This window comes from Lampetra fluviatilis, chromosome 33, assembly GCF_964198595.1.
Source record: "Lampetra fluviatilis chromosome 33, kcLamFluv1.1, whole genome shotgun sequence".
In the NCBI taxonomy this organism is placed as follows: Eukaryota; Metazoa; Chordata; class Hyperoartia; order Petromyzontiformes; family Petromyzontidae; genus Lampetra; species Lampetra fluviatilis.
The window spans coordinates 5,716,488-5,733,058 of NC_136307.1; the positions used below are offsets into that span (position 1 = coordinate 5,716,488).

At 44.2% G+C, this 16,571-nt stretch overlaps 1 protein-coding gene across 6 annotated transcripts; it reads left to right on the plus strand.

Annotated features, from left to right (window-relative positions):
* Nucleotides 1-527: 527 nt before the first annotated feature.
* NUDT22 (nudix hydrolase 22) lies at nt 528-13,794 on the plus strand. 6 transcript variants are annotated; one of them, XM_078871906.1, is made up of 6 exons: nt 528-730; nt 3,242-3,356; nt 7,385-7,982; nt 8,664-8,771; nt 11,090-11,281; nt 12,193-13,793. In XM_078871906.1, exons 2-6 carry the CDS (start codon nt 3,274-3,276, stop codon nt 12,355-12,357), a joined length of 1,146 nt encoding a protein of 381 aa, XP_078728032.1. In that variant the 5' UTR covers nt 528-730; nt 3,242-3,273; the 3' UTR covers nt 12,358-13,793. The 6 variants fall into 6 exon arrangements, with proteins under 6 accessions (XP_078728032.1, XP_078728031.1, XP_078728036.1 ...); XM_078871905.1 differs by having other exon boundaries at nt 528-628; XM_078871910.1 differs by having other exon boundaries at nt 528-628; nt 3,242-3,332.
* Nucleotides 13,795-16,571: the final 2,777 nt, after the last annotated feature.

Consider the following 16,571-nt stretch of genomic DNA (forward strand, 5'->3'; position numbering starts at 1 on the left):
ATATTTAGTTTTGCAGGTCTATACGGCGTACAGCCGTTTCAATAGGGCAAACAATGTTTGTTTATTTGTTTGTATTTCTCCCTTGTTGATGGGGACTTTGTAGGACGAACGTTGAGATTTATAAGCGGCACGGTGGTGACCAAAAATGTCTGAATTGGTCTGTAATATCTTCTTGGTTCTTTCGGTAAAGTCACGTAGAAGGGAAATAATAAAATAAAAGTATTTATTATTTTGTTTACAAAATAAAAGTATTTATTATTTCCCTTCTACGTAACTTTACCGAAAGAACCAAAAAGATGAATCCCTGCAGTCACGAAAGCTTTAAATCGAAAAATGGTCTGTAATAATGTAGGCGGGTGATAGGTATGACGTCATATTGAGTGCCACTTACGCGGACATGTTGAGTGGGGGTGAGAGACGCCCCCGTAGGCTTACGTTGGACGAGCCTTTGTCGCGTCGGAGATGACGTCAACGGCGATCTCGCCATAGGCTTACGCGGTGCACTTGCCCCTACCCAAGATGGCGGTGACACGTGTCTTTTACTTCGTTAGACGATCGTACAGAAGCCGTGTTTTGAACCACAGGAAATGATTGCACAGCAAACGTGCAGCCTGTGAACTTGCTCGAGGTGAGTGGGACTCGCTGAAGTTTCGTGTAGATGCAAACAAGCGTGGCTTCCTAACGCATGAACAGCGTTTAAAGAATGCAGCGACGGTACGCGGGGTGAAAGGTGACGTTCGCTGTGGTTGACGTGGCTGGGGTACAGTCTCATCCGATTACAAGTGGCGGCAACTGTAACTCGGATAATAATGGAATTGGTTTGTTGTGTTCGCGAGATAATTAGCGAATATTTGAGCACTCTCGTCGGTGCAAGTTGGTGAAGGGTGAGCGGTGGGACCTGTTTTTGAGAGGCATCTCTACTGATGTTAGCCGTGTGCGAGATTTCGATCTCAGGACGCCGGGTTCACAGCCACAGCTCCACAATAACTTGTATAAGGTGGGTACCGCGGTTAATAAGCAAGAGGTTATTTGCAATTAAAAAGGAATGAACGGTATTTGGAATTGTACGGGGAACATTCCGGTTATAAGGAAAGATATCGCGGCTACAATGTGGGGGAGACACTCTTTGTAAGGGAGGTTAACTGTGTTTAAAATAATAGCATTCTAAAATCCTGACCGCCAATATATTTTATACGGTGGCACTCCCGATTAAATAACACGTTTCACAATACTCTGCTTATACTTTTCAAGTGAATCCCTTATTAACGATTCCCAGCGGTTTTGGATAACACTACAATATTGTATTGAACTAACGGACATGATGTCTAACTTTAAACAACACCTAGAACGCAGCTGCAGTGCTTCAAAACTGCGCTACATTACAGGTACAATACGGGTTTGCTCAACATCGTTATAATTGATCATTGGTTTTTTACCCTTCTATCTGGCAACAAAACTGACACCTTTTTTACAAGGAGTCATGTTTGCATAGACCACAAAACCTCAGATAATGTGCATTGTCCTTGATGTTGATTGTTCCACACCCGATACAGCTTTCCTTAGAGCCTGGTCTCACATGGGTTGGACCAGGCTCTAAGGAAAGCTGTCTCGGGTGTGGACCAATCAACATCAAGGACAGTGCACATTATCAGAGGTTTTGTGGTCTATGCAAACATGACTCCTTGTAAAAAATGTGTCAGTTTTGTTTGCCAGATAGAAGGGTAAAAAACCAATTATCGTATTTTTTACTGGCAAATGAGGTTCCAATGGTGTAAATCGTTATAATTGGCCACCATCAATCCACTGCTGGATGAGAGCCTCCCCAAGTCGTCGCCATCTCACGGTCCCATCATAGGCAAACATGGTAAAGGTACAGCCCTGCAATTGCTTGCTCATACCACTGCTACGACAGGGGGTCTCCACTAGATGGAGCTATAGATAGCGCTTCATCTTTACTGCAGCCTTGCACCCCCTTGGTTCTCACTCGTTAGGGGCCGTCCATAAATGACGTCACGTGATTTTTGACCCCCCCTCACCCTCGTCACACGGCGTCACAAAAATTCAAACCCCCCCTCAAATATGACGTCACAAAGCTCTACCCCCCCCCAAACCATATTTCCATTTTGAGAATAAAGCATTCTTCAAATCGCTTTAAACTATTGTCATTGTAGTGCGTATTTAATGTGGCGCTGCACTCTGATGTTGTAGGAGTGTTGTTATAACAATTAGTGTTGTTATAACAATTCTATATTTATTTAAAGTTGCGCATTTTGATGTGACGTCACATTTCTCCAACCCCCCCCCCTCGTCACACATCGTCACAAATGCCTGACCCCCCCCCCCCAGGTGTGTGACGTCATTTATGGACGGCCCCTTAAAACATGATTTACCTTAAAAAAAATCTGGATATGTCTCGCACCCCTAGAAAGGACATCTCGCACCCACAGGCCGTGCGTGCACCCCAGGTTAGGAACCACTGCTCTACATTATTGGTAAATGACAGGAGCTTCAATATGTACATAGATGTACAGCCTGTTTTGTCAATCCATTGTTGGATGAGGGTTTCCCCACGCCATTGTGGGTCGTGGACAAGTTATTTGACCATACTTTACGCTGGATATTACCGGTTGGTTAAGGGAGCATAGAAGTTAAATCATAGTATGGTACAATGTGTTTTGATGCACTGATCTCTGTTGGCTGCAGAGCATGTTAAACAGGTGAAATGCGTCTTAACTTTTAGTAAATAAACTGTGAGTACATTTACCGACTTATTAAATTAATCTGCAAGTAGATTAAAGCGAATGCTAGCGTTTGTTATTTTTTTTGCAGTCTGGGATTGCAATGCGTTCGATCTCCTGCCGCAGCAGCTGAAACTGTGAGCTAGTTTATTAAATCCCCCCGTCGTTGACCACCCAAAAGTATAAATGGATGCACCACAGTCGATCAGCAAGTCTTGTGTGGTAGGGTAAATTGTAGGCACTTCCAATTATCCCAAGACGTTTGGCCAGCATGGAATAGGAAGCTAAAATTCTCTCAAGATAGCTCAGTGGGGCCTTTAGTGGAGGCTTTTCTGCCAGCAGTGACATGAGCTCATAAATGCACCTTGACCTATCTATGAATGAAACACCACCCAACGCATTCTTCGTCATAATTTTTTTTATCAGTGTATCACCCTGTACAGGAGTTACTTATTCACATTCCTCGGGGTATGCTTATCACGGGAGTGGATTGTGTCATGCAGGTGCCACAACAATCATTGCCTGCGCCCTCCCCATGAGGAAGAAACCCCAAGAGAACGGAACTTCGATGTGGAGACTCGGGACCGTGGTGCGGTACAAGCTGAGCCATCCTTACACGTGTGTTTGTGTCTGTGCACAGGGCCCGCGTTGTTTTAGGGGCCCCTTAACATTCTCGTTAGCCTATGACCAAATCACCCGGAACGCGCACGATCTTGTCAGTCCTCAGAAGCTAAAGCAGTGTTGACTACCACGCATAAAATAGGTGCTGCAAGGCTATGGAAAGAGCAGAGGTCGCAACCGGGTACCCGATACCCGTACCCTACCCGATACCCGGCTACCCGTACCCGGCCAGGTACGAGTACGGGTACCCGTTTGCGACCCTGGTGCGGCCGGGTACGGGTAGGCCGTGAGTCACTGGTGAGTAACCGTTTGTCACTCATTTCGGGTAGGGTACGGGTAGGGAACGGATACCCGTACCCGGCCGGGTACGGGTACGGGTACCCATTTGCGACCCTGGTGCAGCCGGGTACGGGTACAGGTAAGGAATCAAAATCCGTTTGCGACCTCTGGGAAAGAGATACAAAGAGGAAGTTGCACATATACAGTAATTGTGTCAATCCACTGCTAGATGGTGGCCTTTAGGCCATGTGAGTCGTGTTGGCTATTTGGTCAGTGTGGGTTTTGTGAAGGCAGGGAGCATAGACGTAGGCCCATACAATTATAGAACAATAGATTGTCCTGCAATTGCCCTCTGCTGGCCACCATGTAACCCGATAGCCACCTATGACAACCTGAACATCATGATCACCCATTAAAGCGCTATCCAGACTCAACCGTGCTTAGCTTCTGAAAGCTGACAGGATTGGGTGCATTTCAGTGATTTTGTCATAGATACAGAAATGTTATATTCAGTTCATAATAATGGTACTTTAATTGGCTAAATGTTCCAGTATTGTACCTAACATGAAAATAAGATAAAGAACATATTTATCACGCCAAAATGATGTCACATTACCACTGCATAATGACATCCAAAATGGACACCATGTTAGCTAGCTTCGCATCTGGAAGAAATAAATGAACACATTGCCATGCCCATTTGCCCTGTTGTTTGTGACGGAGACAAGTTTTTTTCCAAAGTCAAATGAAAATGCGCACACGTCAAGACGTGAATCTGCCACGATATTTTTTACCAACTACATTTTAACTGTACCTCGTGACTTAATATAAATGTGTTTGTAAATCACATGCAATAATTCAGTATGAAGTCTCATAAGCCATTCTGGATCACTTGGCATTGTCACTTTATAGTTTCATATATGTACATTGCATCACATGTTTATTTGGTGCAGTCAGATACCTTTTGCACTTTGATGTCACGTAAAACCACAACGTTCATTACATTCAACACCAGGCCACACCTTGCTCATGAGATTCATCAGCAGCCATAATCTATCGATTGCTGCATGAATTCCTCCCAGAGTCGTAGCCATCCTCCAACCATGCGATGAAAATCCGTTTTCATCGCATGGGTGACTCATCAACTGATATTTTTTTTAAAAATACAATCTCAGTGTGGCTTTTTAAACCGATGGATGTTTTGATACTTAGTGGAATTTGTTTTTATGAGATAATTTGTATGCCTGTATCAATCTATAGGCCAACAAACCGCATGAGCTATCTGGATACAGAAAGTTTTCTTTTATCATGGACCACATACAAACTTTCAAGTTGGATTCAGAAAAAGACAAATAAATATCCAATGCGATTCTGTCTGGACTTTGTAAACTATGGCGAGGCATTTATTTAGTGTAAACAGATGCAGTCATGAGATTGAGCATACCAAGCATTCCTAAACACTGACTATCATTTACGTCACCTCTTTCATCTTGGCACGAATTGGTACTACTTTTCACCTCCCTTTGATGACTTTTAAAATGACACGGCAGAGAATAATTATTTTAATAACATGCTTTAAATAACAGCGTGTTGCCACTCTTGAGGAATCAGGGGATTTGTAAATATTCCTTCATCAGCAGTACTTTGTGGCCCCCCGATTTCCTGAGGCTGTTTGAGTGTTTACATTCAATGTTTTACAACAAAATTCAAAAATGCCTTGAGGACCCACACCTAGGTTACCTTACAGTGTAAATAAAGGCACGTAAGCGAGCAGGGCATCGTGAATATCTGTGCTGTTAAATGTAATGCAACTTTTCAAATCAACTTTTACAAAGGCAACTTGTAATTGATTCTTAAATATGTTATTGTTAGTTTTAATATTAGGTAAGTAACACTTCTTTTGTACTCTCCAGTTGCCTGGGTGAAAAGTGGGCTCGGTTTTTCCCAATCCTGGCCAGCTGACTCAACAACTTAATGAATGAAATTAAATTAAGCCTGGAGAGATTAGTGTTGTTAAAAGCTTCATGATGTAAATAATAACGATAATACAAGTTTATACTAATGTACATCCCTTTGTCAATTTACTGCTGTATGAAGGCATCCCCATTCCATGTCGGTCATGGGAGTTCTTGTCCATGTTTTGCCATGCTGGTCATCTCGAACCGAGCGAATTTGGTTTAATTCCCCTCCACAGTTTACCATCGTTGGCAAGCTGTAACTGAACCGGTCCTGGGCCCATCCCTCCACCAACCTGCACTGACCAACATGGTGGAGCATGATCATACAACCGCCACAATAAATATCACAGTGTGGAAAGGCCTTCACGTTGTGGATTTACAAAGGACAGTTTTTTTTTATTTTGTTAATCCTATACATTCCTTATATTCTCTTGGTCATCACGTGGTTCAGGTAACACGTGCAAAAACATAGTGCATTCAAATAAGTATTTAGGCTTGAGTGGGATACTTTATTCGGGGAGGGGAGTGGGGAAGGGGGTGTTATGGCTGATGGATACGATTAGTGATGGAACACCAGCTCAAGGAGGGGATGTGCCTAAGAGGGAATTCACCACAGAGGTTTGCTCATGGACTGGAGTGAGATGGATTGTAACATAATAGGATCATGTGAGATGTGACAACATGGGGACTCCTTCATATAGCAGTTGATGATGGCTGATGATGAATTATACTTAACAAATAATTCGTTGATGCAGTTTTGGCAGTGGTGCACAAGCACAAATAACAAACATATCTACAAATTCGTAAATAACACTGCCTTAAAAGGAAAAGTAGATAATAGGCAATGTTTCAGGGAATGGTCGGTCCTTCTTAGTAGCATATCAAATGGTAAAGGGAAAAAGTTAACATATTCACCTCAAAAACCTTTACTGCAACTGTCTGAAAGGGTAACTACAGAACCTTGGTGTTCGAGATGTATTCTTGAAGTTGTTTTGGAAAAATCAGTTTCCATAGATGTGTGGGTTTTATGCCATATGGGCTTTCTGTGAAATGAAAACAAACCACATCTTAACTCTAAAACATTCTCTATTGTTTTGTCACCTGAGATTAAAATGTTTTGGGCCATTGTTCAGGACAGAAACTGCAATGCGACAGAACCAGAACATTGGGCTCAAGCATTCATGCGTATCTTGACGCACACTTAAACATCCACCCGTGCTCTAGGCAGGTGGGAGGATAGGGGAGTCTTCTTTTTCGCTTTGCGTCATCACTCCTCATTTGACGTCACGACTACTCACCTTACGCAAACACCGCGATTAAACAGCAAATACCACACCCACCAACTCCAAAGTGGAACGTGGGTTCGAGACCAGACACTCCCCCTGCTACGCACTTACACGTATGCGTGCGTGCGCATGCCTACCTCTTATAAAGCCACCAAACAGCATCGACACTTCTGTGATTTTGTAGAGGTGTGTTGGAGGGCACTGCTACTCTTTGCGCTTTACGCAGTCTCCACAAGTCAGCTGGTGCTCTGTTTAAGAAAACGATAGTAAATATAGTGGCAGCGGATACTTAAGACCATAGTGAGGGTGAAATAAGGAAGCTAAACGTGAAATATTACGTTTTTCTCATCTTTATAAATTAACTCTAGAGGCGACCTTCGTTTTCAACCCACTGCGCATTAGTTAACTCGCCCATACGTCCGTCTAAATTCCTTATACCGCGTCCCCTCCAATTGTATTAACTCACGTCTTGTGCTTGTCCGACCATGCGCTTGGCCTGCAGACGGTGCAGCAACAGCTGCATCACCATCAACAGTGATCACAGTAGCAGCAACAATAACTTCGCGAGCAGAAGAAACAGCGGTCTAGGCAGCAGCTGCAGCAGCACCCGCAGTGAGAACGGCGCCATGCACGACCCGGACATCTCGCTGATGCTGGTGGCTCCGAGTGCCGCGTGCATGCCCTTGGAGAGCGTGCGCGTGGAGCTGTCGACCCGCTACTGCCGCGCCGTGCTGCCCGAGCACGAGCCACGTGTTTCCGAGATCTGGCAGGCGCGCATGCGGCACCAGCCGTGGCTCTACAACGGCTCCAAGTTCCGACTGCACTCGGCCGAGATGGAGGCAGACGGCACGCTGCGCGTGCGGCTCGGCCTCACCTGCTACCGTGACTTCCTCGGAACCAACTGGGCAGCCGAAGCCCGGCGCCTGCAGGAGCACGGCGAGCGCGACGCCGGCAGCAGCCAGGCCTACCTGGCCGAGCCGCTGGGCGTGGGCGCTGTGCTCGTGACAGCCGATGGGCAAGGCGTCTTCCTGCGCCGCAGCCACATGGTGGGAGAGGCGGCCGGCCAGATCGACATACCCGGCGGACACCCTGAGCCCAAGGTACAGCGGTCACGTCTGTAGCAGCAGTGTAGCGTGGTTGGTATGGTGTGGTGGTATGGGCAACCGCAGCTGCCTCGATCGCTGTTTTTTCCTGCACCTCCGGTTAGTACTGTTGGCTACGTACTGTGCGAAAGAAGTTCAGCATAGATACATGCTATTGGTGTGGTTAGTATGGGGGAGGAGTGATATGGTGTTGTTGGCATGGGCCACAAGTGATGTGGCGTGGTTGGCATGGGTCCTGATGTGAGGAATAAAATGAAGCCCCATTTCCAATTTCCCTCCGGCACTAAAATCTGCAATATGCAGTCTTTTTTAAGTCCATACCCTGACCTGAATAGCGGGCAGAAACATTTAATAGAGTGATTGGCTGCTTTCATTAACCATTAGAGAAACCTCTTGAAGGAGTCACAATATTTTTCATATCATCAACATCATATTGCTGTTGGTCGATTGGAAGATGCTTGTCTTCAACATTATCAGACGACTGTCGATGTATTTTGAATATGTGTATTATTCAAATCATCATAGTACAACTGTATTTAAAACTCAAAATCATGCTTTTAACGCGAGCACCAAACGCAGTATCAGGTTGAGCAGCTGTGGTGATCAGCCGACGCCATCACCACTGCCTTGGCCAATAATCGTGAAAACACAATGATGTGTGTACGCATGTGTGTGCAGGCAGTGGCACCGGGCGGAGACGATGAGCGACTGCGCCCTGAAGACCTGCAGCCCGAGCTGGTGGCACGGGAACTCTACGACTCCATCTTGGCCGAGATTCGCGATGAGGTACTTGTTTTTTTATTTTTTATTTTTACTCAAGTTTTGTTTTGTTTAATCAGATGACAATTCAAGAGACCAGGATAGTCTCACTTTGCAAGAGTGACCTTGGTCACCAAAAGTACAAAAGAAAAACAAATTAAATCAAGCGCAGGAATCAAGCAGATAGAAATAAGAGGAAAAATAACTGTTACACGAGAAATTGACAATATTGCACCAATATAAATCAACGTTAAAGAATAAATTCCCTTCAGCATAAGTTGGCTCGGGCAGACTATTTTAGCAGGATTATGGTACCTTTACAAAATACAGTTACGGAAACAAACATATAGAGTGGCTATTGCATACCTGTCAACCCCTTATTAGTGTCCTACCTTATTACAGACCAATTCAGACCTTATTGGTGACCCCCGTGCCCTTATACATCTCAACGTTCATTCTACAAAGTCCCATCACAAGGGAAAAACACAAACAAATAGACAAAAACATTATTTTCCTGTATTGAAACGGCTGTACGCCATATGGATGTGAAAACTCAATTTCCCTGTACAAGAATATGGGTAAACTGTATGGGTTGACAGGTATGATATTGTACAAAGATGTTTACAGGCATACAGTATATTCTACACGTATACAGTCTGTGTTCGATATACTGGGTAAATTCATGGTTGGGGTGCCCCAGTATTACATCTGTTTTCTGAACGAAAGCCCACTACTTCGCATGAAGTAAAAATGTTGCCCATTTACAAATTTTACGTAATTTTTTTAGCATTCTGTATTGTAAAATTATAATTAAAAAAATAAGTTTCCATCACTTAACCAGTGCCACCAAGTGGAAATAAATGCCATCCAAGTGTTTGTTTGAGCATGTAGATCTATTATATTTGTCAACATCCATATCAAGTGCAGGGTTTGGATTTTATCGTCAATTACAGCTGAGGCAATCAGTCTTCATTTGCGTTGAAAAACAAAAGGAAAAGACTTCTCGCTTTCTACAGTTGTACGGTCAGCTGAGCATTGCATTACAATGCCTGTGAACAGCCTAGGAAAATATCACCATATGTGACGTCAGTACTCTTTGTATTAGGTGTTAGACCCACCCAACGGAAAACTACTTGGACTATCTTTTGTCTGAATGCTTGACACAGTTAGCAAACATCCTTGTCACGTACAAGCCAAATTCTTTTGCGGTGAATGGTCATTTTTTTTTCATTGGTCGAAATTTAGGTAAATATCCTTGCAACTTAACACGTAGCCTTTCGCGACCAATAGTATTCATAATAAAGGTTTTTGGGTTAGATCGCGTAAGTATAAATGAGTCATAACCCTCCACCACCAGACACAGCCAATTAGAAAGGGATTTGTCTCGTAAACAATTTGCCCGATGATGCTGGATGTAATTACTAGCGAAACGTCGTACTCAAATTGTAAATGTTGTGGATTTACTCTCCAACACACTGGTGGGCTGAAGTAGTAACTAATTGGCGTTTTGTTTACGTGACAAATCCCTTACTTGTTGGCTGTGTCGGGTGTGGAGGGTTACGACACATTTATAATTACGCGATGTAACCCAAAAATCTTTATTATGGATCCTTGCAACTGTAAAAAATTATGCAATCCCCCACGCGTCTGTAATCTGGCCTCAAGGTAACAGCATACAATGTTATACATTAACAAAATAGAGGTGTATATTCTATGGTTCTTTCGGTAAAATCACGTAGATAGAAAAATAATAACAATAAAATAACTACATTTTAAATGAAAATATTATTTTATTGTTAATATTTTTTTACCGAAATAACCGTAGAATATGAATTCCTGCAGTCACGAAAGTTTTAAGTAAAAAATGAATAGAGGTGTACTGATGCATATATTTGTCAATTAGCATCTAATTGCATATTTAATAATTAATCAGTGTTTTTTTCCATTATTATATGTTTTATGCAATGGGTTCATGTCAACAGCGCAGAAAACCCACAATATTAAAATATTCCCCAATCGAATTGCCACACTTAATCAGGAACAATCAAATCGCGTGACTGATTGAAGGCTTTCATGATAGTTGCTGTATTGTCTCTTTGTAAACTTAATTACCTGTAAATTTGACTTTTGGCTGCACAACTGACTGCACGCAGTCTCTCTACATGGAGGAATCACCACCAGCACCACTACCACCCACCACCAGCGCCTCCCCACCCCACCATCTCCCACTAGCATCACCAACGCTACCTTGACCGCCACAACCACCAGCACCGCCTTCACTCTGAGCACCACCGCCCTCCTAGGTCTCCTGACGTGACCCTAATTTTGCACTCGTACCTCTGCAGGTGAACCTACCGCTCACGTGCCTGAGTCCCCCCTTGCTCATGGGAATCGCGCGCAACAACACGAGCGCCGGCCGGCCTAGCGCTGAGTTCTACGTGCGCTGCAGCCTCAACTCGGAGGAAGTGCGGGTGCTCTACCTGCAGGGAGGGCCCGAGGCTCAGGAGTCGACGAACATCGTCTTCATCCCCAGAGAGGTACAGTCCCAATGCTGGGCACGAGAGGTGCCGCTTAATGTCGTACGATTGGTTGCGCACTAGAAGTGGAAGGAATACAAGGTAATCGTTAGTGTAGCCTGCTTTTGAAAGTGTGGCTTCTGATTAAAATAGGCCTGCGAAGGTCATTGTTGTGAATTTTACAACCCTTAAAAAACACTTAATTGCTCGCATTCTTCAAAAATGTTTCTCCTTCGCAGAAGCAGTTGAATCATAAGGCGTACATTCACACTTTTTGTTACTTTCACCTTTTATAGGTTAGGTATAATGGACTGTGCGGTCTACGTCTTATTCACCACTGATCTAAGCAACTCGCTAGCCAAGTCACTGCTCTAATAGTCAAGCTAGTCAACTAACCTTGTATTACCAAATCTAAAGCCTCACGAACCATCTGCTGTATCAACAACCACCTCGCCTACACACTGAATATTTTCACTGAATATTTTTGCGTATCACTGGTAGACTGTAGTAGGCGCTTTACTAGTATCCACATTCATAGAGAAATGTATACCAGCGTGGTGGTGTGGTGGGTGTGGAAATATCTTTCGGATTGACCACCCATACATACGTGACTGAAATTATGCCCAGTTTGTTCATATGTTTAGATAAATCTGGATATATGCACCAACCAAGCGCACATCTGCCTCGCCACAAACAAAGTGAATTAGCAGACAATACGCCTCCTTCCCATATCTGTCCCTCCACATACAAAATAAAAGTCTTTTTTTCCACATAGCATCGGCCACACGGACTTCTGGTAGTGCGTAATTTCAGCAGCATTGGTTCAGCACCGGTTTTAACTGTGCTCTCATCAGCAGAGGCGTATTGACCGGCAACAATGTGCACCAGCTAACCGTCTCTCTCTGTGCCTTGTGTTGATGGTTTCCTTGCAGTGTCTGTCAACTCTGGAGCGAGACTCATCCGTGTGGGGCGAACTATGCCCCTCGGCTAAGGGAGGTGTGCGTCTCTTCTCGCTGCTGGGACCGGACCTTGGAGATGATCGGTCGTGGAGGGGAGGAGTTGAACTCGCAGGAGGGAACACCAATGGCACATCGTGAGCGCAGCTCACTTCTGTGCAGTGACAATGCTCAATTACGGCCACCACCGTGATTGTGTTATTATTATCATTACATTTACCAGGGCTTAAATATCTCATGGAATATTTACCTGGTTGCTGGGAGACTGGAGTAGGCACGGGACTAGTAGTAGCCACAGCCATCGCGAGAGGTATACGAGATGCGCTGTGCCAACTGCGGAATAACTTTTGGAGTCACCGACCCGGACAGAGGTGAAATTATGTCCTGATTATAATTGCTACTGTGTTTTGCACTCAAATGAAAGTGTTTTTAAGGATGGTTTTACTGCATGCACAGACTAGAAGGTTGAAAAAGCACCACCAACTGAATGGGATGTTGGCACAATGACAAAAACTCATTGCACTTTAGTCAGACAATCCGAATATTTATTGTTTGGAAGACAGTGATTGACAATATTTACTTCTAAATGTCACATTACTAAGCCTCTCTCTGTGGATATATGTATTTCCTGAAGGTTAGTCAGCCAAAAAGTTTACATCTCTTATTCCTCTCAGTGACATTTGAATGAAAACCTCTGAATTGTTTTTTTATTTACCTGTTATGTTATCTGTGAATTCACTTGAAAATTTAAAACGAACCACGATGAGCAAGCGATGTATAAGTCATCCTTACCATGCGTTTGACCTGCCGTGATCGCCAATTTCTGCCGGAAGAACCAGTGCCGCCGAATGGACCAGTGTTGTCGACTGCACGCTGATGATTTTTCTGAACGGTTTTTAGCAGAGGGCAATTCAGCAAAATAATTTGATATACTGTACTATGCTCCAATGTCTATGCTCCCCATCTTCACCACCCCGCTCTGTTCAGCATGGTGAAGTCATGTTTAAATAACTTTCACAACCTGAGTGGCATGGGGAGGTCCTAATCCAGCAGTGGATTGACATAAGGACTGTACATGTACATACAATGTTGCCGTCAGTGGCTCTTCTCAAGAGCAGTGAAGGGGATGTTTCAGTCTGTGTTTAGATGTCACTGCCAGCAGATCCCTCCGTTTTATTTTGAGGCTGCTATTGGTGTCAACCAGCACGGTGAGGTATGGTCAAATTACCTCCCCATGACCGACACGGCAGTGTATTGACTAAGGTGTCCCCGTCGGTGTGAAGCTGTTTTATTGAGGAGGCATTAACTGGGATGTCATCCCACCACTAACTACGGATCCATAACAGGGTCAATTATTGTCCCATGCGTTAATCTGCAACGTTAAAATTATCGCAGACTTGTAAATACATTCGATTCCTTCAACATGATGTCATGTTCAAGTGTTATGGGACTGCAAGTTTGGCACTGTGTGGGGAATAAATTGGTGTTTACTGCAGTATACACATGCACCCACACAGAAGCACATTTACAATTGTATACGTTGACATATACACACTTAGTTTGGGGGGGGGGTACGTCATTGTTTACAATGAGTTGTGCAGGTTTGTATTTATTGCATTGATTGAAAAGAAAATATCAGCTTGATTTGAAGATTTGTGACTGCAGGAATTACTCTTTGGTTCTTTCGGTAAAGTCACGTAGAAAGAAAAGAAATTAAATAATAGAATACACACAGACACACAAGCAGAGTCTCTGTGTTGTCTCTCTCTCTGTGTCTCCGTGTCTGTGTTTTGTCTCTCTCAAATTTAGCAATCTTTGGAACAACGTAATCAACCAGGTAGGGTGTTGACTGTTGTGTTAGCCGACTCTCTGTGTTGTATTGCATTGTATTTCTAAGTTCACTAGGTTTGTTTTCTACCTGATGACGATTGCTTGTGTTGCAATCGAAACGTCGTATATTATTACATTTATTTTCTTTCTACGTGGCTTTACCGAAAGAACCAAAGAGCAAATATCAGCTGTTTTCATTAGGTATGTAATGCATAATGTTATTAGATGAATGTTCATGATTCAGGGTTGCATTTCGATCCAAGAATGTATTGAAGTCTTGCAGACTCATTTTTCTTGCTGCGTGTGTTGTCTTGTATTTTTGTTTGCTCAACTAGCCTCTGCAATATGACCATTATAATTTGAACTTAATATACATTTAAAATATTTGACGATTAATGTATCATGAGGGTACGAATACATATTAATCGATGCATCCTTGCACCTCTGAAAAAATAGACAAAGGACCAGTAGCGTCACTGTTGAGTGTGCAGGCGGTGCAACTGCACTGGGGTCCGTGGGAAGGATAATCCCAGGCGCTGGACGACAAAGTGGAGGGGGTGGGAAATTGGACCATGATCCAATATTCCGTGCACTAGGATACAAGTCAACCACGCTACTCCCCTCCCAAGAACCTTATGCATAATTACATTCCTATTTTTTTTATCATGCATTAATAGTTCTCTTTCAGCCAACTTGTTATGTCCTGTTATGAAATTCAGTCTGTATGCACGAACGCTGCACACAACCGCTAGTTTTAACAGCAGTGCTCTCTGTTGTCTCCGACAATAAACACATGCAATGCCGTTTCTAACACATGCATTTTTAGTTTTTTATATGAATGTAACAAATTATATGGAAGAAAAAGCATGCACGTGCATGGGTTCTATCACACTTTCCAACATGCGCTTGTCCTGGGAAGTGTTTTGATGAACGACGTTATGTTACAAGCAACATGAGATATCGTATTTCATTACTTCATCTGGAGGGGTGGCATGGCACACGCATGGCACACGCATGACACGAGACAATCGCTTTGGCCGGCAAAGGGAATAATTTCAGGACTTTTATCACAAAGTTTTCTGGCAATCGTTTGATCGATCTTGGCCAGTTTTCTCAAGGGGTAAGTCCGTTAGAGCAGCACAATTTTATACAATAAATGAGTTCAGGATGGGTCATCTTTATAAAATGGAGATATGAATGCCTGGAATTACACCGAGGGACGGAAAAAATAACACGTGATTCAGAGAGTTAGAAACATTATTCAGAGTTAGAAACGTTATTTTGATTTAAGAAAAGTGTAAGGCCTGGGATGTGTTGCTGAAAGGGAAGATCACTGGTGGTTGAGACTAATGGGAGTGGCAAAGGAGAGAATTTCCAAAAGGACGTCCATCGCAGAAGTGGATTCAATCGGCTCATGTTCAGGGTTTGGATGGATTGTTGCATCGACGAGACCTTCATCCAGCAGTGGATTGACCACGGATGATGATCATTACGAGCGGGGCTGAATTTCTCGTGTAATATTTTCTAGGGCCCCTCAACCCCCGGCTCTCCAACAACGGATACCCCCCCCCCCCCCCCGAACACACTAAAAAATAGAATGGGTATTTATTTGATTACGTTTGTTGAACCAGCAAAGTCTCGCCGAGTATCACGCCAAATTTCACAGTATGGGGGGGCAATTCTACGAAACATTTGGCAAATCTGGACCAGAACTCCGGCACGTAATGGCCTCCTCCTGTGGATTACGTGACGGGATTTATGAGAACGGCTCGTAGCAAACGGTTTCCATATTTTTACTGTTTATTCAATCCGTGGTATTAATCGGGACGGCCGCTGGTAATGAACCGTGCACATCTGCAACAACAAGCGGCAAATGCCACCGCCGCAAGCCACTGAAGGCGAAATTTTCTGAATTCTCAGCCCTGGATGATGACGATCTGTCCTCGCTCACTGCACGTGCAGGTTGTGGCGTGGGTTGGGAGCGGTGGTGCAGTGGTTAGCGCTACGCTACGCCATGGACCCGGCGACCCGGGTTCGACCAACACCAGGTGACGATGGTCTGAATCGGTCCTGGGCCTCCCCTAGGTAGACTCAGCCTCAAATTAGTACCTGGTGCAGTGTGTAAACATCGCCACTGGGGAGACAACCCCCCCTCCAACTCCAACCAATCCCCTCCAACCCCCCCCACTAACCCCCCCCACCAACCCCCTCCAACCCCCCCACCAACCCCCTCCACCCCCCCACCAACCCCCTCCACCCCCCCCCATCAACTCCCTCCAACCCCCACCAATCCCCTCCACCAATATTCTTAGGTTTTTTTCGGTAAAGTCACGTAGGTAAAAATTTCAAATTAAAATTAATAAAAATAAAATAAAAATCACGACGTTTCGGAGGCAACACAAGCTTCCGTCTTCAGGTGGAACCGTCACAGCACGACAGCTGTATCAAGTAAAAACCCACCTCCAACCCCCACCAACCCCCTCCAACCCCGCCCCCCAAGTCTCGCGCCGCCAAGTCTCGCGAGA